General features: G+C 45.8%; 1 protein-coding gene across 1 annotated transcript in view; it reads right to left on the bottom strand.

Annotated features, from left to right (window-relative positions):
* Positions 1 to 4980: 4980 nt before the first annotated feature.
* The window catches only part of VIPR1 (vasoactive intestinal peptide receptor 1), a 112621-nt gene continuing 90680 nt past the window's right edge, over positions 4981 to 26921 (bottom strand). Inside the window, exons 7-13 of the mRNA XM_009086260.4 lie at positions 26731 to 26884; positions 23329 to 23389; positions 20931 to 21000; positions 17082 to 17173; positions 12469 to 12598; positions 11817 to 11858; positions 4981 to 9602 (exon numbers count right to left, since the gene is read on the bottom strand). Of these exons, the coding sequence (XP_009084508.4) occupies positions 9411 to 9602; positions 11817 to 11858; positions 12469 to 12598; positions 17082 to 17173; positions 20931 to 21000; positions 23329 to 23389; positions 26731 to 26884 (741 nt within the window). The 3' untranslated portion in view covers positions 4981 to 9410. The remainder of the gene's footprint in view (positions 9603 to 11816; positions 11859 to 12468; positions 12599 to 17081; positions 17174 to 20930; positions 21001 to 23328; positions 23390 to 26730; positions 26885 to 26921) is intronic.

Genomic DNA, 26921 nt, shown 5'->3' with positions numbered 1-26921 from the left:
TAGATGACATTGCCCCTCACCTGCCTTTGTTCTTATGGTCCAACAAAGGAGGAAGTGTGATAGTATAGGGATAAAATGTTTCTAAAATTGTGGGATATTCAGGGGAGCCAGAAAAAGGCTGGGCCTGGTCAGCCCTGGGAAAATGTTAGACTTCACTGGATCATGCAAAACTACACCTGTATAATCATTTAATGACTATGATAAATGATATGATTGTTAAATGTGATGATTGTTTGGTAATTGGATATAATTATTGTTTAATCATAACAAGAATCATGAGAAATGGTGTTTGGGGGGTTAGATGGAAATTACAAAATCCATGCTTGGATGCAATCAATGTATTCAATAGAACAATGTAAGTTTAATAATTAATATGTAGGTATCTAATGATAAGGGTATAAAAACATGTCCATCCTGAGCCCATGTTGGAGTCAGATTTGGGTCTGTACCCCTGACACCCAGAGCTCTTCAAAACCAGCACCTGCATAGAATCAGTCTGTGATTATACAGGAGGATGATTTCCCTGTGAGCACTCTCAGTGTCAGAAGAGGTTTTTGGGCTTTCAGAAAGTGTTACAGCTGTGACACCATGCCTGGGCTCTTTGTGCCACATGTCCTTGGGATCTGAGGGCAGCCCAGCATCTCTCTGAGCTGAGGACAGCCAAACTCCCTCTGTGGATTGTGCTGAGGCACAGTTCAGTTTATATCCCAGTGTGAGGGTGTAGATACAACCAATTGCATGTGGGGTGTAGATGATTTAACCACTAGGATTGATCCACTGCATGGGAAATCGCTTCAATGTCATGGAGATCCCAAAACTCCTCATCCTGGAATTTTTCCATGGAAACCACAGGGGATCAAAGGAAGAGGATGTCATTTGCCATCTTTAAACATGATTCTCTCTACTAGAAAAAGATGCTTTTGCAGTCATGAAAACTGAATTGCACAGAGAGGCCCTGAAAGCCAAGCTCAAAACCTTTCAGAGGTTGTGACTGCATGTTCCACTGCATTCAGAATAATGGAGTGTGCCTGAGAAAATCCATGCCTTGCTCTTTGCCAGCCAGGAAAGACACACAGGATACACAGCTGGGACCAAAGAGGGTTGGGCTGATTTTTTTATTTTCCAGACTTCTCAGATGACCTTCATCAAACCCACTTACATTAAGTTCTGAGCAGTGATTGGAGTTCCTCATGTGGAAGATGTTTTTTGGCAGGATGGGAATATCCTCACCTCTACAGACACAGAATAAATGTAATTGGCTGTTTCCCTTTCCCCAGCCCTCACAAGCTGTTTTCCTGATTTCTGGCTTAACCCACAGAGAGACCCAGTGGAAGTCAGTGCAAACAGCTTCACTTCTCAGAACAGCCCAGAGCATCAGACCCCTTGATTTTAAATGAAAATGGTTAATCCATGCAGAAAGAGGGACAGATATAGCCAAGACCTGTCATTTCCAGTTGTAGGTTTGGCCTTTATCAGCAGTTTGAGCACTGGGTGTAAATCAGTTTAAGGAGGGGGTGAGTGGCCAAACTGGCCTCATGGACATGGAAAAGCTCTCTGACCTCTTGTTGAGACCTACTTTTCACTGCCTGATATTTGTGTGCATCAGATAATGTCTTTGATATGAACAGTGATGGTTCACTTGGGGTTGCCTGCCAGGCTTTTCTCCTGCACAGAGGAAGGCTCGTGCTTTGCTCTGAGCAATAAAGATGTGTGCTGGAGGATATTCCAGCAACAATCAGCGCATCTGTGTTTGTGGGGGGGGTTGTTCACGTTCCTGTGAATGCAGGAATCGTCTCACACCTGTGCATTGTGACAAAATTGTGACAAAATTATGGAGAGTGTGTTCGTGATTTCATGGTTGTCACCTCCACACATCAGTCCTGCCTCCAAAGCACCATCCATGCACCCAGCTCGTGCAGTGGAGGAGGGTTTGGGGTCAATTATGTTGGATTTGTTACTGGTTCTTCTACTGGCACAGATATTCTCAAATAAGGTCTCCTCAGAACTCCCATCTCCTTGAAGATGTCCCTGCTCACTGCAAGGACTAAATGGCCTTTAAAGGTCCTTTCCAATCTTAATATTTCTATGATTCTCTGATTTTAAGAGTGATTTGGTCTATCTGATTAAACTTTCAAAGTATGAGGTCATTATACTGAATTCTAAGCAAGAACCTCCCCAGCTCACAACTTCCTTCTCTGTGTCTTCTCCAGGACTGTGAGGAATAAATTAAAATATCAGGTGGAACACCTCAGACACGAAATCTTCACAATGGTTTTATTGCTTATTGTCAGCAGTGTCAACCACAGAGAAGAACCCCCTCTGAAGCAAGGAGGTGAACCAAATACAAAGGAACAAAAAAAAAAAAAAAAAAAAAAAAAAAATAGCCATTTCATTGCATATGTACAGACTCAGACCAAAAATAAATAACATCAGGCAAAAGGCCGTGGAACAAGGCAGAGATTTCACCTGTGCTGAGCAAGCAGGCCTGTTCTTGCTGGCATGGAGGATACATCACAAGCACCTGGTGCAGAGAAGCCCACAGAGACAGAGGTTCTCTGCTCACAGCCTGTGCCCATCACCCTCTGCTGCCAAAGCCTATTTACAGGAGGGCAGAGCAGAGGTGTTCACAGCTGGAGTGAGAAGGGTCAGTTGCCACCAGCTGCTGACCCACAGCTTGAGGTGTTTGAAACAGGCTCTGAAAAATGCACTTTTGAGTTCAAAACTGCCTTTTGGAACTCGATTTATCATCATTATCCAAGTATCAAAAATGTGGTGTTTATTTTTTTTTTTTTTCCTTTTGAAATGTGCTCTTCAGATTTCCTCTATGTACAAATGTACAATATCCACAAAACTTGGGTAGAAAACACTGGTGCTCTGCTGCTGCCAGTGTGTGTGTCCTCAGAACACAAGTGGGCATTATTTTCCTTACAGACCCGTAGCCTCCAGTCCCAAATGTTTGCTTTCTCCCCTGTGATTTCACAGTATTCTAGAAATAACCAGAATTTCAAACCCAGGGCTCTCCAGCACAGCATCATGCAAGTTAGGACATTCAGGAAGAGGTGGAAAAGATGATCTGTGCTCCCAAGAAACTCCTGATTAAAAGCCACATTTTCATCTGCACAGGTCTCCAGGGGAAATAACAAGGTCAGTCACTGAAATTATACCTCATCAGACTGAAATGCAAATATTTGGTTTAGAGAGGGGATGAAAAGCTGACTGACTGAAAGGAAATTGATTGAAATCCACATTTTGGGACATCTGACTCCACCTGCTAGTCTGGGACATTAATTTTTTTCCTTTTTGCAGCAGTTTAGTGCCTGAGTGATGCCAGCAGAGTCCTTCTGGATAGATGTGGGTGTGTGTGAGCCCCTGCTCTTTGAGGTTCATCTCCAGTGAAGCAGCTTTGTGGTGCTGGCCCCATCAGCACCAGGGTGGGAAAAGTGCAAATTTGCATTGTGAGCCAGAGAATTCAGGACTGCAATCCTGTCCCCAGGAATCTGGCACATTAATGGCTGCAGAGATGCCATGGGGGGAATTCAGGACTGCAATCCTGTCCCCAGGAGTCTGGCACATTAATGGCTGCAGAGATGCCATGGGGGGAATTCAGGACTGCAATCCTGTCCCCAGGAGTTTGGCACATTAATGGCTGCAGAGATGCCATGGGGGCAATTCAGGACTGCAATCCTGTCCCCAGGAGTTTGGCACATTAATGGCTGCAGAGATGCCATGGGGGGAATTCAGGACTGCAATCTCGTCCCCAGGAGTTTGGCACATTAATGGCTGCAGAGATGCCATGGGGGGAAGCCCAAGGCTGGGAGGGCACCTGGGCTGTGCCAACCCCCCAGTGGGACACAGAAGGAGGAATGTTTTAGGTGGGCTTTCCTGTTACAGCTGCATTCACCTGCCAGAGAAGGGACATTGCTTCTGGTCCACCTGTGCTTCCACAGGCCCTTTATCAAACCAAGATGTACCTGTGTGGTCAGAGTAAAACAAGCTTCATGGAGACACACACTGGCACTTCCCAGCTGGAGAGATTCCCTTTCAGTCTGAAATTATTTTGTGTTTCCTTTCCCCATATTTTCTTTCCCCTTGTTTAAATCCTGGGGTGAAGCTGGAAGGAATGGAGACAAAATAAATCCCCCCAAACCCCTTTAATCCCTGCCATGGAGCCAAGTGGTGTTCATTCACTCCTGAGCTTTCTTTGGAACTTCATTTTGCTTTTGAAAAACTGCAATCAATCTTTCATTAATCAGCAGGAGTATTTCTCTCTGAAAGCATTTCCATCAGATTGGAACAGAGGTTTGGGTTTAATCCCTCTGCCCTGTGGCACAGACATGACCCTCATTGCTTTTGAGATCAACAGGAACCCAGTGGGATATAGAGAAAAAAGGAAATTTGATGATTAGTTCATGTATAAAATATCTTTTCTTCACCAACACCTTCCTGGAGAAAAACATAACTTGTTTCCTAGCAAAAAAACCCAAACAAGCCAAAAATAAAACAAAATGCTCTGATCTTTTATCTCCTGGCCTTTCCCCCTTTTCATGCCACAGCTGCAGTAATGTTGCTGCTCCTGCATACATAACTCTGATTTTAAAAACTTGTTTGATTTTAATTCCCCTAAAATTCTGCAACAGAATTTTTTTTTCTAATCCCTAAACATGGTCACATTCTCATTTCTTGCTGTTTGTAAGAGGCTCACAAAGCAGCACAGGTCCCAGGTGAACAGAAATATCCACAGTCTAATGGTAGAATTGCACCTGCCACCTCAGGACCTTGAAAATAATTTAATGTTTATATTTTAATTGTTCTATACTTAGTAATAATTTTAAGTAATTCAGTCACTGAAATATAGAACAGGAGGGGCTTACTCTATCCCTGATGTAAAAAGGGAGTAAACAGCTCCAGAATGAAGAAAAAGGAATTATTTTGAAGGCCAATCCCAGTTTAATGCTGGTGTAATTCAGGAGTCACTTCAAGCAGGATCAGAATTTGGCTTTATTTCTATAAAGAATTTTGGAGCCCAAAGTCATGATCCTCAAATACACCTGTGCCTTTTTTCAGTGGCAGAAGAAGCTTTCACAGAATTCCCAGAATGACCAGGTTGGCAGAGACCTTCAAGATCATCCAGTCCAACCCAGCCCCAACAGCTCAACTCAGCCCTGGCACCCAGTGCCACATCCAGGCTTTGTCAAACACACCCAGGGATGGGGACTCCACCACCTCCCTGGGCAGCCATTCCAGAACTTTATCACTCTTTCTGGGAAAAACTTTTCCCTGCTCTCCAGCCTGTATTTCCCTGGGTGCAGCTGGAGGCTGTGAGCTCTGGGTGTGTCAGTGCTGCTGCAGACAGAGCCCAGCCCCAGCTGAGCACAGGCACCTTTCAGGAGCTGTCAGAGTGATGGGGGCACCCCTGAGTCTCCTTTTCTCCTTTAATACCTTTTAAGAGGCACACCTCAGGTCTTTGATGCAGCAAATGGATGCAATTGCCCTGCTGGGGTCAGTTTTGGGGTCAGGGGGTCAGGCTGGAGCTGGGGGAGCAGCAGAAGTGCTGAGCTCTGTTCTGTGCTCTGTATGGGGCCAGGACACAGGGCCAGGTGAGCTCCCTCCACGTTGTCATCTGCAGTGAAGTCCTTGAATTCCATTTTATTGATGAGCTGGATGAAATACAGAGTAGACCAGGCCAAGTTATGGAGCCAAATTCCTGCACTAAGCCAGTCAAAGAGGGCCCAATCCCAATGTCATCATTCACTTGATTGCTCACGTCCCCAGAGTGAAAAGATTTCTCTCTTTATAAAGTGATTTCACCCCCAGCTCCTCTGTTTTCCTGGAACACAGCTGGGCTGGCAGCTCTGCATTGCTGACATTGCCATGCCTGTCACAGCAGGTCCATTAAGCACATTCATCTAATCCCTCAAACACCCTTGACAGCAGAAAGGAGGCGTGGCTGGATGTTCAGTAATGAAATCATTGTGAGTAGGCTGCCTGGGGGCACAGCTCTGGCATGCTGAGTATTTCTGATGTACTCCACATCTTTTGAAGGAGCCCCCTCAGCTAGGAAAGATCCCATCTCCAGGGTCCTGTGCACAACAGCCTGGTGGGGAATGTGACAGGCTGCAGAGAGCCTGTGGGGAGGGTAAATAACCAGCTGGGTTTGTCTCTGTCACAGCTCCAAAAGGCAAAGCTTTCCTGGCTGTCTTTGGCATATGGCTGGTGCTGGCATGGGTTTGCACAGGGCTGGAACGCAAGAAAAGCTGCAAACACACAAATTTCCTCCTGCAAATGGAGAGGGAAAGGGAGCACAGGGAGAGGAAGGGGAAGGTGAAGACCAGAAGGAAAATGCTCAGCGTGTCTCAGAGCTGATGGCTCACAGGCTTTCCCCCCAGCAAAGCTGCCTGGAACAGATGGGAAGGGATTCCCTCACATCCCACAAAGGAGGCTGCTGGCAGTGGTGCTGCACTTCTGCTCTGTGCTTCAGCTCCTCTGCTGCTTGGCTGGGACCTGAAATTCCAGTTCACACCTCAGTGGATGCATTCCCAAGATTGGGCACTGCTCCTCTGCAGCCCATCAGTTTTGTTGGGTATAAATGTTTGCCATGACAGATGAACAGGGGGAATGGCTTTTCAGCCTGATGGATCCAATCTTTCCCAGACCGACATCGTTGCTTCAAAACTCTGAACCAGTGAGAAAAAGCATTTTACACCAAGTGGAACAACTTGGAAGCTGAGACAGAATTTTCCTTTGCTTCTTCTGGGCTTCCTTGAAGTTAGTCATTCACCTGGAAAAATGCAGGTCAAATCCTTGCTTTGAACCAGGCACAGCAGCAGAACTGGTGGTACTGGTGGGGTTTCTCCAGTATTTCCTAATCCAGGTCTGAAAATGCTCTGCAGAGCAACACAAGCACCAAACACAAAGAGAATCATAGAATATCCTGAGTTAGAAGGGACCACAAGGATCATCAATACAAATCCTGGTCCTGCACAGGACAACCCCAAAAACCACAGCAAGTGCCTGAGTGCATCATCCAAACTCTTCTTGAACTCTGACCAGGACCACTTCAAAGGTTCTTGCCTCTGAGAACCTTGTGGGTTTCAAGGGGATATTGTTTGAGGGCTGTCAAGGCATGAGGGCTTCCATGCAAGAAAAGTGGAGAAATTGTGAGCATCCTCTTGTTTTCTCTGCATTTGGGGAATCAGGGAGCTGCATTTTGATGTTTGGCACATCAGGTTTGGATCCTCACTGTTGATGTGGGCTCAGTGCAAAGTAGCCATAACAAAGCTGGCTCCTGGCCGGCCTGGGATCACCAGCACTGTAATTCCAGGAATTTTTATGTCTTCCTATCTTCTCAGGACCTACAGGCTGGGTAGCCATGGCTACACTGTGACAGGAGCTGAGCTGGCTCCCTGCAAACTCAGGACTGCAAGTTTGCCCTTGGTGGATCACAGTTCCTCATGGCCCTTTACTGACTCCAGCCCCCAATGCTGTTCTCAGTCCCAGAGCTGGAGAAATCCTTTGGGAGCCCCCAGCTCAGCTGGTAAGAGGCTCTGGGAGTGGTTATGGCACGGGCACTGCCCTGCCAGGACACAGAAAGGAACTGGATCTGCGAGGCTCCACCTGTGGTTTGTGTGGTTTGTTGGCACCCTCTGCTTAAGGCCAACAACCCCCCAGACCCCCCCAGGCTGCAGGTGCTTCCCTCCATTGAACTTTCATTTCATTGTGGAGAAATAAAGCAGGTCTGTTGAGATCTCTGAGCTCTAAAAGAGGAGCCCACCTCCCTCTCCAGGTGCCTGTGTTGGTGACCCAGACACTCCTTTGTGAGGATATGTTTTAGTAGGATGGCAGCAGCTCAATTGCTGAGGGTACACAATGAGCTGGGCAGGGATTTCCCACCCTCAGCATAAAACATTTTCAACCCCACTTGATCCAGTTGAGTGGGACACAAACATGAGCCTCTGTATCCCTGTATTTTCTGTCTTTGGACTGAGTTTGGGACTGTGGGGTTGCCTCAAATGAGCAGGACAGGGCTTTGGCATTTCTCATTTGCCTCTCCACCATGAAAACAAGAATTAAAAAAGCCCTACTCCCTTGGTTTTAATGGGATCCATGTGCATTCTTCAAGTAGGAATTGCCCCTGTGTGGAAACTAATAGGCCTTCAGAAAAGAGGTAAAATGCACACACACATCTTAAACATCTAACAATGCCTTCATATAGGATGAAAGCTCCCCGGAAAAGCTGAAGAAGAAATCCATTCAACAGCTCCTTCACTCCTTCCTCCCTCCTGGAGTGCCAGTTGTGTGCTGAGACAACCTTGTCCTGATGAAAGCAATTTCCCCTGCTGCGGTGACACTAATTTTTTTCATCTGGAGAGTGGCTCCTTATGGCAGCTCTGACACAATTAAGGATTACAGGGCCCTATATTTCCCTTTCCTGACAGTGTGTGCTGAGCAAGTGCAAATTAATTACAGCCCAATTATTTTCCCCTGATCCCTAACGATCCTGGGTGCATCCATGCACCTAAATCTATGGGACAACTTAGAGAGAATGAAAAAACACAGCCATGCTCAGCTTTGGCATCTGCATTATACATGCAAATCGATTTTCCTGTCCATGGAACACAACCAAGCAAAACACCATGTCACCAACACAGTGCAGAGAAGGTCCTCACACCAGTCCTTCTCAGTGATTTGCTCTTCCACAGGGTTCCTGGAAAGCTTCTGCTCCCAAGGATGGTGGGGAAATAGCAGAACACACTGGGGCATCCTCTGAGGGGCTCTCCTGGAGCTGCAGCTTCATCTCCACCTGTGTAAAACGTGGGGGCCATGTGCTGGCCTCTCTCTTCCAGCTCATGTTCCTCCTGTCCCTTCTACCCGTGTCCCCAGCACCATCTTTAGTGCTGTATCATCACCTCTTATCCACAGGAATTTTGGCACATTCATAAGTTTGGTGGTTTTTTTTTTTTTTTCCTGCTTCCTGCCTCTGTCTCTCCTTTACTGGCTCATTAAAAAAAACAAAAACAAAAAACAAAGTGCAATTTGTCTGTTTGAGAGATGCCAGTTCTGGTAAAGCCACCGAGGACTGAGGCTCTCCCTCCCTTACCCCCAGTACTTCATTATTTATGACACACCAGCATCTCCCAGGCTGTCCTCAAGCAACTTGGACAATTCCTCAGAGCTATCAACCCCTGAGGGCTTGAAACTGAAGAGTGAAAGGCCTGAAAAGAGGAAGAGCAAAAGTGTTTCTCTGCCTCTTGGCTTGTCCGATCTCATCCTGGATGCCAGCGGCTTTTCCAGTTGTGTGTCCTCTGTTGGCTCATGTGGAGCAGGTCATTTCACAGGGGCTTGTCATGGGATCACTGATTCCCAGGGATCCTCGTGTCTCAGTTTTGGATGCTCAGTGCCTGGGGAGCCTCTCACACCAGGGAGAACTCGGCCTGGAAGCCGGAGCAGCGGCGCGTCTTTGGCGAGCACTTGGTCAGCATGGAGATCTGGGTGCTGAAGTTGGTGCCGTTGCTGCCCAGGGAGGGGTGGTGGTACTTCATGTCCGAGCCCAGGAACCGCTCCAGGTGCCACCTCCGCCACTTCCTCTTGAGCTCAGCTTGCACCTGGGCATGGGAAAGACAGAAAAGGAGCACAGGGCATCACTTGATGTTGTTCACAGAATTCCCAGAATGGCCAGGTTGGCAGAGACCTTCAAGATGATCCAGTCCAACCCAGCCCCAACAACTCAACTCAACTCTGCACCCAGTGCCACATCCAGGCTTTGTTAAACACACCCAGGGATGGGGACTCCACCACCTCCCCGGGCAGCCATTCCAGAACTTTATCACTCTTCCTGGGAAAAACTTTTTCCTAATACCCAACCTAAATTTCACTTGGTGCAGCTTGAGGCTGTGTGTGGCCGCATTTCTCTTCACAGAGAAAAGCGAGGCACAACTTCCCAAAGATATTTCTGGGAATCACAGTGAGGAACCTCAAAAAAAGAAAAAAAAACTAGTATCTCAATTGCTCCTCCTCTTGCTGTTCACAAGTGGAATGCATTGTTTACCTGAAGGGAATTGGTAATTGGATTCTGGTGTGAGTGTTTTGATCCATTGATCAATGGAATGCAGGTGTGTGTGTTGGGACTGTCACCTGACAGTCACGAAATTCTGTGGAGTTGAGTGCTTGTGCATATTCAGTTTAGATGTAATGTAATATAGTGTAATATAGTAAAGAATAATATAGTATAATAAACTAGCCTTCTGATATCAGTGGAGTCCTCCTCTTCATTTCTCCCTGCCACGGGGGTCATTTTGATTTCGGATAACTGTGAGCTCTGGGTGTGTCAGTGCTGCTGGAGACAGAGCCCAGCCCCAGCTGAGCACAGGCACCTTTCAGGAGCTGTCAGAGGGATGGGGGCACCCCTGAGTCTCCTTTTCTCCAGGCTGAGCACCCCCAGCTCCCTCAGGGCTCCTCTCAGGGTTTGTGTTCCCAGCCCCTCTCCAGCCTCGCTGTCCCCTCTGGATGTGCTCAGTGTCCCAAGGTCCTTCCCAAGCTGAGGGCCCAGAGCTGGGCACAGCACTCCAGGTGTGACCCCAGCAGTGCCCAGGGCAGGGCAGAGTGACCTCCCTGCCCCTGCTGGCCACTCCATTGCTGAGCCAGGCCAGGAGCCATTGGCCTTCTTGGCCACCAGGGCACTCTGCTGGCTCGTGGTCAGTCTCTGCTGACCAGTGCCCCCAGGTCCCTTTGTGCCACTGCCCAGCCACACCATCCCCAGCCTATTCTGACCAGATTATGTGAGCAGCCTTGGGTAACCCACCATCCCCAGGGCTAAGATTTACTTTATAAAGGCCACTGAACCTGGCTTGGCCAGAACTTTTAACCACAGAAAGGGCACACTCCAGTCAGTAAATTACTGGAGCAGAAATCCCTGAGCTTCATCAGAAAGAATATTCTCATTGATACAGTCAAGGTGCCAGGCTACTTAACTTCAATGACAACACTTGGTGAGTATAATTAAAATACTTTCTTTTTCACTGCCCTGTTTTTGGTCCAAACAGAAAGGATTTAACTGCAGCTTGTTTGCAAAGCTGTCAGTACAGCTGTGCTTTTTTTTGACAAGTGCTGCTTGTTGCTGCTCAGAGTGTTTACAGAAATAACCTGGTCTATGCCGTCCCAATTCAAATCCTGAACAAACCTGACCACTGTCCTTGTCCCCTCCTGCAGCCCTCCAGTGCAAATGTTTAGGTAACAGCATGAATTAGATGGAACAGCTGTGTCTGAGGGGCTCTGGGAAAAACACACACAGGAACAGCACAATCCCAGGATGAGAATGCCAGGACTAAAATGTGGGAAAGCCAAGATCATTCCTGCAAGGCAGAGAGACGTTCACCTGCACTGCTGTGTGCAGTCACACCAATGCCTGTGCTGGTTTTGGCACTGGATGTGATCCTGGGGAGGATTCCTGGAGGCACTGAGCCTGAACAGGGCTTAGGTGGGATTTATCCTGCCCTGCTGGAGGTGGTGCTTTGGGATCAGGGGTTGTGCAAGTTCACACAGGAGTTCTGCTGATGCTGTCTCATGAGGAGAGGATGGGCTCAGCAGCAACACTACAGAGCAAGCACAAGTCCTGATGTGTTTATTAATTGTTGTTATTAATTGTGCTGAAAACTGTCAGGCAAATGGTTGAATTGTTTTCCTGGAGAGAGGGATGTGATTTGGATGCTTCCCCCCAATATGTAACACCAGGATCAGGAATGGAACACTCCTCAATCCACTCTCCACATGCATTCATTCTGTCCTAGCTGCAGACATTAACCCTGATGGTCTGGTCTTACCTCTCCATTGAGAAAGCAGTACAGCACAGCCACCACAAAGCCCTGGGGAAAGGAGAAAACAGGGTTTTAGCACTACAGACAAGGGCAGAGTGTAGATCCATTCAGCTCCCAAAGGAGAGATCACACCACCACAGAATTGTTCAGATTGGGAAAGACCTCTGAGGTCATCAAACCCAACCATTCCCCCAGCACAGCCAAGTCCACCACTGACCCATGTCCCCACGTGCCACATCTGCACAGCTTTTGAACACTTCCAGATGCCAGATGTGCAGTGATGATGATGCAGACAGGGATGTTAATCATGATTCACCACTGAATGAAACCTGCTGCTCAGAGCCCCATCCACCCTGCCCTCGGACACATCAATAATACAAAATCTGAACTGAGGTGTTTATTTTACTCCCTAAGTATGAAAAAACACAGGCACACCAATGTGCAGAGGAATATTTCCTTTTCATTTCCTAAAATGAGAGAAGAGAATCTCCTTCTGGAAGGCAAAATATAAATTTATCTTTCATCCTGGCCAGGCTGGAGTGAGTAGATTTTCCACAAAGGTACAAGAGCAGCATGGGGCATGTCCAGAAAAAAAACTATGTACAGCTCTTTGCATTTGTCCCTGGTGACAGACCTGGTGACCCAAATGGTGGCTTACCTGGAATGACCCAACCACGAGCTCAAAGACCAGCTTCACTTCTGCTTTGAAATTGTCAGGGAAGAAAGCAAACATGATGTAGTGGATGCCAAAGAGAGGGATCAGCAGAAGAGTGGACTTGGCCAGCCTCCTGTTGGAAAGACAAACATGAGCCACGAGGGGAGAGGGAAGAGGGTAAGAAGCTGAGGAACCCTGCAGCTGAGCCCTGAAATAAACCCTGAAAATTTATTATTTCTCCTTGTCCCACAGACTGCAGATGGCTGGTGATTTCAGACCTGGTGGCACCATAAAATGTGACATTTTTATTCCCAGTAGCTCCACTAGAGGTATTTCTTTCTCCCTCCTCTCTTCTTCCCCTCCCACCAGAGATCTATTTTTCATCTCCACAAGCTAAATCATCATCTACCAATGTCTTTGTTTGCCTGAGATTTCTGAAAATTACAGATTCTGGGAGAGAAATGGTATGTTTAGCTTGGAATAATGACAGGCTACTGCACAATGAATGTCTCCAAAGGAGGGGGATGAACAGTATTAGTGCTTAATGGCATCATGCTGGGTAATCAGGGGTCTAATTAGGAGGAGATGACAATGTATTAAATATAATCATTATTAAAAAAGTAGCTGGCAGAAAGAAAATGAAATCAAGGGTCTAAGGATGCTTGTGGGGGTTTTGTCTCCCTTGGTCACACGTATCTGGTGACATCTCCCCCTCTCTCAGAGGCTTCTGGAGGAAATAAAGCTAAGGCTGGGATGTTGGAAATATTCATTTTCCACCTGCAACCCCTCCACCTCCAAAGCCTCATCAGGCTCAGACCTCTCAGACCATCTTCATTTATTTGCCACCTGCAGGAGCCCACTGGGAGGCTGCTGTGGCAGCTTTGTGCAGAGGATGCTCATCCCTGTGCCTCCCAGAGCTCCTCTGCAGCTCTCCCTGGGCCTGGCCCAGAGACAGCTCAACATTAAGGCTGTGATTGGAGGCTGTGGCTCATCCCAGGCAAAAGGAGAGCCTGCAGGAAGATGAGGCACTTTACAGGAATTTTCCTTTCCCACCTCCCTCACTAGCAGGCACATCCCTGCTCATAGGGATCCAAAATCTGAGTTCTCTGAGGAACACCAGCCTAGGGGAGGATGTGGCGCTACCTTTGTGTCTCACATTGACAGAGACGCTGTTTGCAACCTCCAGTGGATTAGAAAATTTCATCTTATCATTGCAGACAACATTGGGGCCTTAATTACAATATTTTCCCTCTTGGCTGGACTGTGGTGATGAAAAGAATATTAATGACAAAACTTGAGCCCCCTCCTCCAATCTGCACACCTCACCCCAGTCTCTTGCTCCCAACACTGAGCTTCACCAGATACTGAGTTTTAGATTGTATTTTGGCATCAGGGCAAGGGCTCTGTGATTTTTAAAGACTCCACCACCTAAACACTGCACTCAGGAAAATCATCACCCAGTCCTGGTGTAATTTCTCCCAGGAAGCTCAAGCCTGGCTGTGCAGGAGGCAGAACTGCTTGGGGGATTGTCTGAAACTGGTTAAATCTGCTGGAAACCATGGATTCTCAAAACCCTCATTACTCTGATTCCCAGCACACCCCAGAGCTCCCCTCTCTGATGGTGACAGGTAATTTTGGGAGAACATGTGTCCATTAACCTGCATGGAACCTGCTCCTGTCCTTGGGACTGGGCAAGAGAGAACCAACATTTCAGTCATGCTCCTTGAAATCATCATGGAAAAGATACTCAGAGGACTTTAATGACAATATTGATCCACAGACATGGACAGAATGGAGATGTCTGGGGATGAATTTTGAGATGAATTTTGAGATGAATTTTGCTCAAGTTTTCTGTCGCCGAAGACAAATTCTATTTGCCTGAAATCCATTCTTGCACATGTCCCTGTCATTCCCAGAAAACTGTTTTGGGAGACTTGTTTTTAGAGCTTCCAGTACATGAAAGCCCAGTTCCCTGTCTGCAGCATTAATGAGGGAGCCAGCAGCACACCTGAACTTCCAGCCTGCAGCTAAATTCAGACCTTTTGGAGTTGAACAATGCTGTCAGCACGTCAGCAGGCTTTGTTTGTAGAAAACAAACAATATGAAATACACATGAGAAGGAGGGAGAAATGCAAATGAGCTATTCAGGATGCTGTTAGTTTAAAACAGATGTGTCTCAGATCTGGCAGGAGGAATGCACACAGAATCAGAGGCATTAGGTTGGGAAAGACCTGCCAGCCCAAGGAGTCCCAGCTGTGCCTGATCCCTACCTTGTCCCCAGCCCAGAGCTCTGGGTGCCACATCCAGGCCTTCCCTTGGATACCTCCAGGGATGGGGAGCCCACAACCTCCCTGGGCAGCCCCTTCCAATGCTTCACAACCCTTCTGCTGAAGGAATTTCTCCTGATGTCCAACCTGAACCTCTCCAGGCACAACTTGAGGCCATTTCCTCTCATCCTGTCACTTGCTGCCTGGGAGAAGAGCCCAATCCCCATCTGGCTCCAGCCTCCTTTCAGGGAGTTGTGGAGAGCAACAGGGTCACCCTGAGCCTCCTCTTCTCCAGGCTAAACACCCCCAGCTCCCTCAACATTTCAGCAGCATTTCAGTTTTCTGCTAAGAACTGTTGGGTCCTGCAGTCAAACCCCAGAAGTCTCCACAGATTTCTGTCTAAAAGTAAAAATCTTAGGACCATGCTGAGAACTCGCCTTGGTGGGGTCCAGCCTTCAGTTTCAGACAATTCATATTTGTTTCTAAAGGAAAGTGTGGTGTCTTGTACCTACTGCAGTGCATTCAGCCAACAGAGTTTTCCAGATGTGGCTGGTGGCCAGGTGCCACTGTACAAGGGGACAAGTGTCCCATGGGTTCTATGTCCTGGGTGACAGGTCCAGGTATTGGAAGAGTCCTAAAGCACCTCATGTGGCTTGGAAACCTAAAATTTTAGGGCCAGGTTGGAAAGAGCTCTGAACAACCTGAGGTAGAGGAAGGTGTCCCTACCCATGGCAGGGGTTTGGAACTGGATGAGCTTGGAGGTCCCTGCCAACCTCTGATTTTGTGAAGTGAGCAACTGATGAATTCCCTAATGGAACTGAGCCATCTTTCCAGGTGGTGAAGGAAGGTGAGGACCTGTGGATGTGAGGATCAGTTGTCCTTCAGCAGAACCCCCTGGTGAGCAGGTCAGTGAGGGGAGCTCTGTGTTTTACCAACATGCTCTATGTTTGTTTACAAGGCAAAAAGAGCTTTCCTGGCAGCTCCACCTCACTGGAAAATGTATCCTGAACCCAGAGCCCAGCATGACCTCTGAGATAATCTGGGCATAACTCATCAGGGGCACGTTGGCAGCACTTTTGCTGAGGTGAACAGGAGCCAGCAGTGCCAGGACAGTGCTCAGTACTAAAAATTATTTAAATATGCTGATTTAATCTGTGCACCTGCTGCAAACCTGGGGTGCAAAGATAAAATTCCCAATTGGAAATCCAAAAAGGCAGGTGGCAGAAAGCACAGGGCCTGGTAATGTAGGTGTGCTGGGATGACAGAAAAATAAGCAATTGGCTTTAGCTGCTGCCAGGAAAATTAAGGCAAAAAACTGGCATTTCCTTTCATAAATCTGAGAATCTCTCGAGGCAGATGAAATGAATAATTCACCATCACCAGAGAGAAAGTCTCAGTGCTGTGGCTGGGCAGGATTTAAGGAACATATTGTTACTTTTTCTCATCCTGCAGGAAGATGAACTGAGATTTTTCAGGGTACCCAAAAGCACAGCTCCCTCAGAAGACAAAGATTTACTGGACTCTCTTCATTTAATTCTTTCCTAGGAAACATTTAATAAATATCCAGGATAGCTGAAAAGCGGAGCCAGAACAGTGGGAAGAGACAAAAATAACCTAGTCTGGACTTTTATTTTATTTGCATTGAAGCCAGAATAAATCTCTGATAGACATTTCTTTCACTCTTAAAATACTGCAGCTGAGACCAGCCTTGGCCACTGAGAGATGTTGATCTCTCTTGCATGTTTTTCATTATATAAAGCCCCATTAAGGTCAACTTCATATCCCTGGAATAAAAGTATTAAGTCAAGTAAAACTTCTAAGGCAATGATCCTTCTCAACAGAGAAGAGAAATGTATCTAGTTAATCCAATCTTGTTTTGAGATCTCTTTTAGGATAAGAAAAATTTGTCACAGATCCTACTGAATGGTAATTTTCTAGATCTTTCCTTCTTTAAAATTGAGGGCCAGGAAAAAAAGGCTCTGTACCGTGGAGAGCAACTTTTTGTTTTAAATCAGGGTCCTTCTGCCTTCAGAATCCAATAAATATTCAATATTCAAAGAAAAATTATATTTGGCTTAATGATCATTATTATTGCTCTCATTTCTTCATCATTAATCCCAGGAGTAATCCCTCTCACTTGCCACAAACTGACATAAAACCTGCCCAGCTCTTTTAGGAAATGCTCCATTTCCTGATTTCTAATCTGTTTTAAGCAATTAAAATGTATTGATTTTGATCAGTGCAGACAGATGTAATCATGAAACAAGATGCAATAATGAACTATCAAGCAGCCAGGCAGGTTTCCCATAAAACACTTTTAGGATAGGCTTGGAAAAGTTTGGGACTTACGAATATTGGCTGGTTTCATTGTGCCCAACATCTGGAGAATGCAGCTTCTGCACTAAGATACGGATGATGCAGATGAAGAGGATGAAGTTCACCTGTGGAGATGGGAAGAGAGGAGGTAAAACATCAGCATTTTCCTCCAGGGAAAAGAGCCCATCACTAGAGGGGAATTCCTCTCACTGGAATGGTTTTTGCCATGGAAGGAGCTGCCATTTAACAAGCCATGAGCAGAGAGCCCCTCTCAGGGGCGGGGAGCACATGGAAAACCGACACAGGATGGCATCTTGGGCCTGACATCAGCCTGCTTGGGACTTCGTGTCATACATCCCAAGTATGATGATGTCAAGCCCATAGAGCACAGCTCCGCACGACGTCCTGCTGCGCGCGCGGGAGGAGCGCGGCGGCTCGCGAGGCGGTGGCATGGGGCCAGCTGCTGGGCGTGGTGGTGAGCCAGGGAAACCAAACCAAAGCACGAGGCAGGGTCCAACTCCAGCGGGCCTCTGCTCAATCCTATTTGATGCCGTAGGATTTGGGGTTTATGTTTTTCAGATCCTGTACTGCTTTAGGGTATAGCTTTACAACTCCACAGCCTGGCAGCTGCTGTTCTCCCGTTTTGTTCAGACAAAACAATTCCTCTCTGGACCTGAAACTCAACTGTCTCAGGCCCTGAAAAGTATAAACAAAAGTGAGGAAACTGGGGCTAAATGACTTCATTACCTGAAGCTGTAATTAGAGGATTTGATGCCTCAGGTTTTAGCTTTTTAATTTTTTTCAGATTCTGTGCTGCTTTAGTGTGTAGATCTGGGTTTCATATTATGGGATGGTGAGCTCTGTGCACAGAGTAAGGAGAAAAAACAATTCCCTCTCTAGCTGGGGACCAAGGACAAATGATCCAAATCTCAGTCCCAAGAGCACAAACACCGTGGGCTCGAGAGAGAAAAACAAGCAGGGTGGGACTGCCTGGGCTGGAGCTGTGGTTGGACAATTAACTCCAATATGCAAATGGACCAGAACTTATGAAAATGTGAAATCTTGTGACCAAGCTCTCCTTTGCTTCCATCTTGGAGGCATCTGGGCAGAGACATGACTGTGGCTCCAGTACTGCCAGGGTGTGGCCTTTGAAGGCTTTTCAGTAAATATCCTCTTTATTCCCCTTAACTCTGCCTAGCCTCTGTTCTAGCTGTTTAAGGCATCAGTATAACTTCTGGTCTGTAAATGGACCAAATTTATAACTGTATGAAAAACTCATGACCATCATCCACCCTGGGTGTAGCCCCTCTCAGAGGTTTCTGACTGCCCAAGGTGAACCTGTTGAAGGCCTTTAATAAATACCCACTTTTATTCTCTTAATCTTGTCTAGCCTCTGTTTCAGGCAGCCACTCCAAGGCAACATATTGGCCATGTCCTGTCTGTGCAGTGAGGGATAGACCTCACCAGGGCAGTGGGGAATGTTCCCTCCTGGGATGTTAGACCAGAGCAGCCTGGCTGATACCCAGATTTTAGGCGGTTCTCTCCATCCCAAAATCTCACAGTGCTCTACCAATGTACCCAAGCAATGTGAACCCTATTTAATAGGAAAGGTGTAGAGCTAGGAATGGGAATGTCCTGATGGCATGAACTGAATGCAAATCTGCTTCTTTCAAGGTTCTCTCTGTTGAGTCATCCTGTTACTCATGCAACACAGACAACAGAAAAGCAGTGACAGATTTCTGGGGATTAGTTCAGTTTTAGTTTGGCACAAAACCCCTTTCTTTATCCTTTCATGGTCAGTGAATGTGCAAATGATTCTAGTTTTTAGAGGCTCAGCAGCTGGAAGGGATTGTGTTAAACCAGCCAATCTGATTCCCTGCAAAAATAGATTATAAGATATCTTCCAGCAATTCCTACACTTATCACAACAACAGATGAATAAAACAGACTGAAGCCCATCTCTCAAATAGACATTCTTTCTTCAAAGCCTATGAGTGATTGGATATCCATTGCATTTCTTGGTCATGGTGCATTGCTTAATCACTTCTTACCTATCTGAGCAATTTATCATAGTTTCTGTTTGTATTTATTTCCTTAAAAAATGTTTTGTGTGTCTGACTTGGTTGGAAGTGAAATTTATTAGTCCCAACCAGCATTATCTAGATCAACCACACTATTGATCATTGATAACACACAAGCTGCTGCAAGGAAGGCAAGAATGGAGCAATTAAATTCTGAGTGTGTTGGCTTGGAGACGTCAAGAGCAAACACGGAGTGGAGTGTGATGTATGGGCTTGGTATAACCTTGGAATTCCATGGCAGAAAATACAGGAATAAGGATACTGGAGACGGTGTTTAAATTATTTTTTATCCCTAGAATATAATCAAAGGTAATCAATGTGTTGTTCCCAGTGCTCAACACCTTGTACACAAGATATATCTCTTGTATCTTAAAGATTTTATTGATCTTGTATATGTATTTCTTCCTTGTACACAAGATATATCTCATGTACCTTAAAGGTCTTACAAATCTTGTATATCTATTTCTTCCTTCCACTGAGATATCAGCTGTATTCCCATGGATTTGGAGGGAATGCTGCATTCCCCCCTGGAGAAACCTGCCAGTGGCTATCATACCCTTCCTTTAGGAGAGATTTATAGGACTTCTGCTGAGGGAAAATCAGGAACTGCTGGGTAAATTCTGTTTGGCAATGAGGAAAAGATTTATTGGCCAAAAGAAAATACAGACCCATTGATCTGAGGAGAATAAAAAGGTGTACTTTCTGACTGAAAGCTTATCTCAGGAAAGGGAAAATGCTATCTATAGCTTTCCAGGATGATATAAATATTTGGAAATGTGTCATCTAAGTACTATATTTCTTTCCAATGAGGTAAATAGAGAAAGATGTCATTATTGTAACTTTCAGTCTGGAATTCCTGCATGATAAATGCCACAGAAAAAAAAAAATAGTCTTCTTGTAAAATTCATAATGTACATGGAATAAGACAAATGTCAAAGGAAGGATTTCTGCTTGAAAGAGATATATTTGATTTTATTTGTATTGTACTTTTTTTTTCTTCCCTTCCCACATCCTTGACTTCATTTAAGAAAACTCAAAGCTAAGTTTAACTCCAGTTCATTTGATTTTAAGGCTTGGATCCATGCCCAACAGAGCAGTATTCAACAAGGATGGAAGGACCCAGAGTTCCTGAGAAGTGTCCTGGTTTCTATGGTCAGGATTGATCATATCCAGAGAATGAAAATAAAATAAATTAAAATAAAACACTTCTGTTGATTTTTCTGGAAATTAGCCAAACTCCTCTAGAAGTCACTCCAAAAATACACAGCTAGAATGCAACTGTTATTGCATGCAAGAAGCAAATTCCTGAGGGACTTCATCTACTCCCTTTTTATCTAAGTGGAAATTCATGGTAGGACTCATGGTAATTTGTAGTGTTGACATCTACAACAGAAGTCATCCTGGTCAACTCAGAGAAACAAAACCACTCCTAGCAGGGGTCATCTGATGGAATTCTCAGATTCCTGGGGCAAAATGAGCCTTTCCTGGATGTGCAGCCACATTCCTCCACCTCCCACGGCCACCCCACCAAGGAGAGGGAGGTGGTCAAAGCTACATCAAGTCAGCTCCACCCTGGTGGCCTGGTCACTGAAATTCCTCCTGTGGTCCATGCTGCAGGTGAGGGTGTTTATCTAGAGGAGGAATTTCCTCATCTTCAAGCAAATGTTCAGTGTACAGTGGGATTTTACCTGGCAGTGCATTTTCCATGGACATTTACAGGACACTTCTCAACACCCCTTCACCCCTCCCCAGTTAGGACTAAAGATGGCTTTGCAGCCAGCAGAACGTGCTGATACTTTACCAAAATAGACACCAAAATAGGAGTTTTAATGATCCACCAGAATGGGGATTCCACTATTTCCTCCCAGCACCTAAAAAGAAACAAAGCCAGACTTAAAACACCAAGCACAGCAAGCAAGGAGGTCTGTCACCTTCTAAATTTTCCCTAAAAGCTAAATTTTGCTAGGCTGGGTTGTGTGAAGAGGACTAAACATCACATATGTGTGGGCTGGGAATGGCCAAAAATTGCTTTGCAATGGCTGTGAGCACTGGTAGGTACCAAACATCCCAGAGGTAATGCCAGGTTTTTTCCTCTTGGCCATGGAATTTTAGGCAGGGTGAAGGTGGGGGAGGATGGTGATTTTTCTAAATTTCTCCTACACTGAGGTTTGCTGCAGGGAAATTCTACTGAAACCATGAAAATCGATCAAAATTTATGAATAGATTCATCAGGGCTCCAGTGCTCTCCACCATCCTGGATGGAGGGGGTTTGATAAGCACAGAGCAATTGGCACCAACAAAAAAAAATAAAATAAAAAAAATCACATCTTTCTGAAAAAAATACTGGTGGGGTCAGTCCCATAAATCCAGCAAGCTGCACCTGAGCTATGGATGGAGTTAGAAAAGTTAAAAAGGGTCCAGGGTGGGATTTATTTCATCCTGAAGCCAGAGCTGTCTGCACACACCACCCCTCACCCAGGACTGCATTTTAAGGCCAACGAGGAAATGAGAGGAAAGGACTGATGTGGAAATGACTGATATTGCTTGGGACACCTTTATCTGCACAGTCAGGTGACAGAAAAGGCATTTTTAGGAAAGCATTCATGGGAAATGGGCTGCTTTCATGTAAGAATAGATTAGTGGAGCCCACTGCAGCCAATTTCACCCAGATTCAGCTCCTCTAATTCCAAATATTGGCAGTGAAGGCAGTAGGAGATGAAGAGAGGCACTTTTAGGACACAGTTCCTGAGACCTATTTTAAGCATCGACTTTAGGATGATAAAAATTGCACTCTGTGGACTACACTGACTAAACCTGCCCTAACTCTACAGAGAGATGAAGCAAATTTCTCACATACAGATCCTTCCAGTTAGGTGTGTGCTGCCCTTTCATTTAGAATTAAAGTGGCCCTAATTTTGTCTAGTGCACTTCATTTTTGAAATAAATTGAGACAATCTGAATGAAGGCCACTTTCACTTGGAGTTAGAATGTTTAAATAAAGTCTTAGTGTTGTTTAACCAATCTTACCTAATTAGGGTTTATTTCATCTGGATTAATTTCCTGTAGTTTTTCTCTGCAGGTAATGGAAAAAAAATTGTGTTGGGTATTAATATATTCTGTAAATTCATTCTCTGTTTTACTCAGCACAAAAATGTGGGGCTTTAAAGCCCCCAGAAAATGCAAAGAATTCTGTATTATTATTAAGAATTTTTGGAGCTGATGGGAATATATAGTAAGAAAAATTGGTATCCAGAATGGTTAAATGCTCCTGTCTCTGTGTCATTGTAGAGGCTATTTATTAACAGAGTAAATAAGGTCAGCTTTATGCAGATAGAGTGAAACCATAAAGGAAGTGAGTAGCCCTCAGGAAATGTGCTGGCTTGACTATAAATCAAAAATGCAGTGAGAAATCTGAGCTGCTTCTTGTAGTGAAAAAGGGGCAAATCAGGACACATTTGGAGGGGAAAAATGCATGGGAGAAAATGGATTTAACTCCAGGATGCAAATGCAAGAAGTGAGGGAATGCACACTGAGGACAGAATAAGCACTTGATTCTGCATCTCTCTGGGGTGTTTTCCTATAAAACCCTTTCCAATTACTGCAGTCTGACCCCTTGAATAAAAGCCAGAATGAGGATTTCAGGATCAAATCCTCTTTGCTTGCTCATATCCTTGGATAACTCTGCTGTCTGCCTCATTTTCTTAGCTGCATTCTATCTGCTTCTTATACAAAATATCAAAGGCTGCTGCTAGGTTAAAAGGGATGAAGAATTAGATCCTAAAATCTGCTTGAGAAAAAAAGAAAAAAAAAAAAGAATTTTTAGGCTTTTCCTGAGGGAGAGAATTGAGTGTGTTTATAATTTCCCTGCTGCATATTTAGGGTCAATTCTGCAGGGTGCAAAGCTCTGCTCTGAGCACGGGGACAAATTCAGCCACCAAGGTCTGCTCATAAATTCCCTGCAAATATCCTGACCAAGGCACTGGGAAGTAAAGAGGGGGAGTGATTGGCCTAAAGTGACTTTTCAGGGAGACCTTGGATTGTTTCCTGGTTCCTGGTGGCAGGGGAGAGGTGCCATGGCTGCTGGGTTTTGGGTTGCTAAGGCTGCAGGGCTTTCCTTGGCCATATAAAGGATTTATAGAGGAAAATAGAACTGATATCATTTCCTTATAAAGGAAATATAACTGAGTGCACAGGCTTACCCAACATCGAAAAAGTAAATCCTGACAATTGTCCAGGCAGTGATGAACACAGAGGGGGCACCTGAGGAGAGAAGAGATGGTGTTGTGTCAGAAATCATGATCAAATGGTTACCTGATTTCATTGCCAGATTATTTAAAATCTGCCTCATTTCTCAGGGCTGTTCTCCTTTGCTCTCCACCTCTCCTGAGTGACTGAGGGGATGCCTTCCCTCAGGGGTGGGAAAATACAGCACATTTTCAACCCTCACATGCCAAACTGGCAATGCTGCCTTTGCCTCCCTGTGGCCATGCAAGATCAGCTCTCTGGAACTGCTCCCAGCACGTTGAAATTCCAGTTGCAGTGCCTGGAAAAACCTTCCAGAGGTGAAATGTAAGGAACAGGAATCACTTGAGGCACCTACAGAGCAGAAACTTGTACCTAAGGAGGTCACCCAGGCTCTCCTGAGCATCAAGGGGCAGAATTGTGTGTTTCTCATGCAGAGGCCATCCAGCTACATTAAATCTTTGATTTAGAACAATAACAATGAAATATCCTGGGCTCTTTTGCCCTTTAAGGGAGCCTGGGGTGCCAGGTTCACACACAGCTGTCTGGAGTTGCCAGGTGAGGCTGCCTCTGCTGCTCACTCCATGATCTGCCACATTTGGGTGGTCTCATCCCATCCTTGTGCTGGCTTTTTGCTCTCTCTTATCTTTGACTGGATTTAGGTTGGAAATATTCATAGAAGGACACATCTCTTTGCTCTGTGTTACTCACAGCTTGTGTACACTTTATTAGCAGTGATTTCCAAGTGCAATGGTACTAAAACCAGTAAAAACTGTAATTAGTGCATCCAAATTATTAATTCATGCGTAATCCATTCCAGATCCATGCCTGATGCTCTTGCAAATGATGAATGACTGAAAGGCCAAAAGTTCCCTCAAGCACTTGCCATGTTCTGGAATTGCCCTTCTGCACCCAAGCAACCTCAGGACACATTAGGAGTGCAAGAAATTTCCTTTGATTTAAATCATTACCTTCCTGAATTTTTCTTTAAAACCTGCCAGCTCTCCACGCTGAAATAAAGAATATCTGGAGATCAAGGTGAGTTTAACAAAGGTCTGACCTGAGGAACAGGATCAAGACCTGCTCCCATCATCCCTACTTCTCCCAGAGCATGGAGAATCATCTCTGCTTTGCAGTGTGAAGCAGAGCACAGCTCCTGCCACTTTCAGGGGAAGTTACTCCATGGATAATTGAGCAAATCCTGAGTCCTGGCATGTCCCTGGACATGGCACAACTTTATTTTACCTTTTCTTCTCAAGATTCTTCCCTGCTCTTATTATTTCTCACTTTCAGCTATAGAGAGCAGGCAGCAGAAAGTTATTTGCTTACTTAAATATAAATCTTCAACTAAATGGCATGAAAGGGAAAAAAAGATCTCTATTTCCTTTTTGGAAAAATAAAAGAAGTTGATCCGGTAGGATTAATTTGCATAAGTCACCAATTCAGTTGTGAGTTCTTTTGTGAAGAGCTTAATTCTCATTTCCTTACCATTTTTCTAATTTTATTTTATTTTATTTTATTTTATTTTATTTTTTAAAAAATATTTATTTTTTAAATTTTATTTTCATGACATGATTTTACTATAATTTTATTTGATGTGTTTGAGACAGGATTTGCATTAAGGCTGGAGTAATCACCAATGCAGTGAGCAGAAGGTTATCAGCATTAGCCCACAGGTGATGGGATCTCAGGGCAGCTGGCTGGCCTGAATTCAGCATCTGGTTCAGTCCAGGAGTTCTGCTTTGCTGGGATCCATCCTTACAAGGTCAATCCATGATATCAAATTTGGAATTCCTTCCCAATATCCAATCTAAATCTACTCTCTGTCAGTTTGAAGCCATTCCCTGTGTCCTGTCCCTCCATCCCTTGTCCCCAGTCCCTCTCCAGCTCTCCTGGAGCCCCTTTAGGCCCTGCAAGGGGCTCTGAGCTTTCCCTGGATCTTTCCCTTCTCCAGGTGAACATTCCCAGCTCTCCCAGCCTGGCTCCAGAGCAGAGGGGCTCCAGCCCTGGAGCAGCTCTGAGACCTCCTCTGGAGTTGCTCCAGCTGCTCCAGAACCTTTTTATTTTGGGGACCCCATGGCTGGCTGCATCTCTGCAGGTGGGATCTCAGATCAGGAGAGCAGAGGGACAGAATCACCTCCCTTCACCTGCTGGTCACGACTCTTTTGATGCAGCCCAGGACACAGGTGGGGTTTTGGGCACCTTTTGAACTCATGTCCAGCCTCTCATCCACCAACCACCCCAAACCCTTCTTGGGACTTAGGGGGGCTGGATGCTGTCTACACCATCTGTCCTAGGATGACGTTCTGATGCTTGTATCCCCATTGGTGTGTGCTGTTTATGCTGGATATTATGTTCTGTGCCTTCAAGGCTGGCTCTGAAGAGTGAAAGTTTTGTTTTGGTTTCTTATCAGCCGCTCCCCCATGGCTGGTGGGACACACAGACGGGGCAGTACATGGTGCTGCTTTTGCCTTTTGCTTGGCTTTTCTCTTTGCTCTTGCTCCTGCTCATTAGTTAGTTTAGCTAAACAGTCTGAATTTCTCCCTGGACTGTTTTTCTTTCCCTTTCTTGGAACCACTGGAGCCTGCTCTGGACTGGGATCTGTGAAACACCGAGAGTTTGCACCTTGTGGCTGCAGCAGCTACTCAAGCAGTGGAGAAACTTATAACAAAACGAGAGACTTTCTAAATTTGTCATCTTTTTCAGAGAAGTGACAGAGTGCTGTCATCCAGTATTGTTCATTTTGTGTGCTGGGGGGTGCTGGGGGGTTCATTTGTGTGCTGGGGGGTGCTGGGGGGTTCATTTTGTGTGCTGGGGGTGCTGGGGGTTCATTTGTGTGCTGGGGGTGCTGGGGGTTCATTTTGTGTGCTGGGGGGTGCTGGGGGGTTCATTTTGTGTGCTGGGGGGTGCTGGGGGGTTCATTTTGTGTGCTGGGGGGTGCTTCTCCAGACTGGGACCTGGGAAACACCAAGAGTTTGCACCTTGTGGCTGCAGCAGCTGCCCCAGCGCCAGAGGGACTGATAACAGAGCGACCACCCCAGGAGAGACTTTCTGAATTTGTCATCTCTTTCAGAGCAGTGACAGAGTGTTGTCATCAGGTATTGTTCATTCTGTGTGCTGAGGGTGCTGTGCCTGTTAAATAAACAGGTTCTTTCCACTTCTCTCCTAGGAATCCTTCCCAAACCAGTTGGAAGGAGGGGTCCTGTGGGCTTGCTTTCTGGAGGGGCCCCTTTGGAGGTTTTCTCCCAGGTTTGACTTAAACCAGGAAAACATCTCTGCCCCACCTGAGTGCCCAGGTATCTGTGCTAAATTCCTGCTAAAACCACCAGTCAGGACCCCCTCCTGGAGGAGATGCATACCCCAGCCGATCAGGATGTACCACCAGAAGTATTTCCTCTCCGAGAAGAAGGAGATGACCAGCAGGGTGTGAAGGTACAACCCCTCCACCAGCAGCCAGAAGAAGTTGGCCATGACACAGTACTGGAAGAAAACCATCATGGCCTTGCAGCCCACCTGGAAGAGGAGAAATGAGCAGTGGTGAACTGTTGGA

The sequence above is a fragment of the Serinus canaria genome, chromosome 2 (assembly GCF_022539315.1).
Source record: "Serinus canaria isolate serCan28SL12 chromosome 2, serCan2020, whole genome shotgun sequence".
Lineage (NCBI taxonomy): Eukaryota > Metazoa > Chordata > Aves > Passeriformes > Fringillidae > Serinus > Serinus canaria.
The sequence above is the reverse complement of the archived record's forward strand: the minus strand, read 5'-3'. Positions and strand labels throughout refer to the sequence as shown.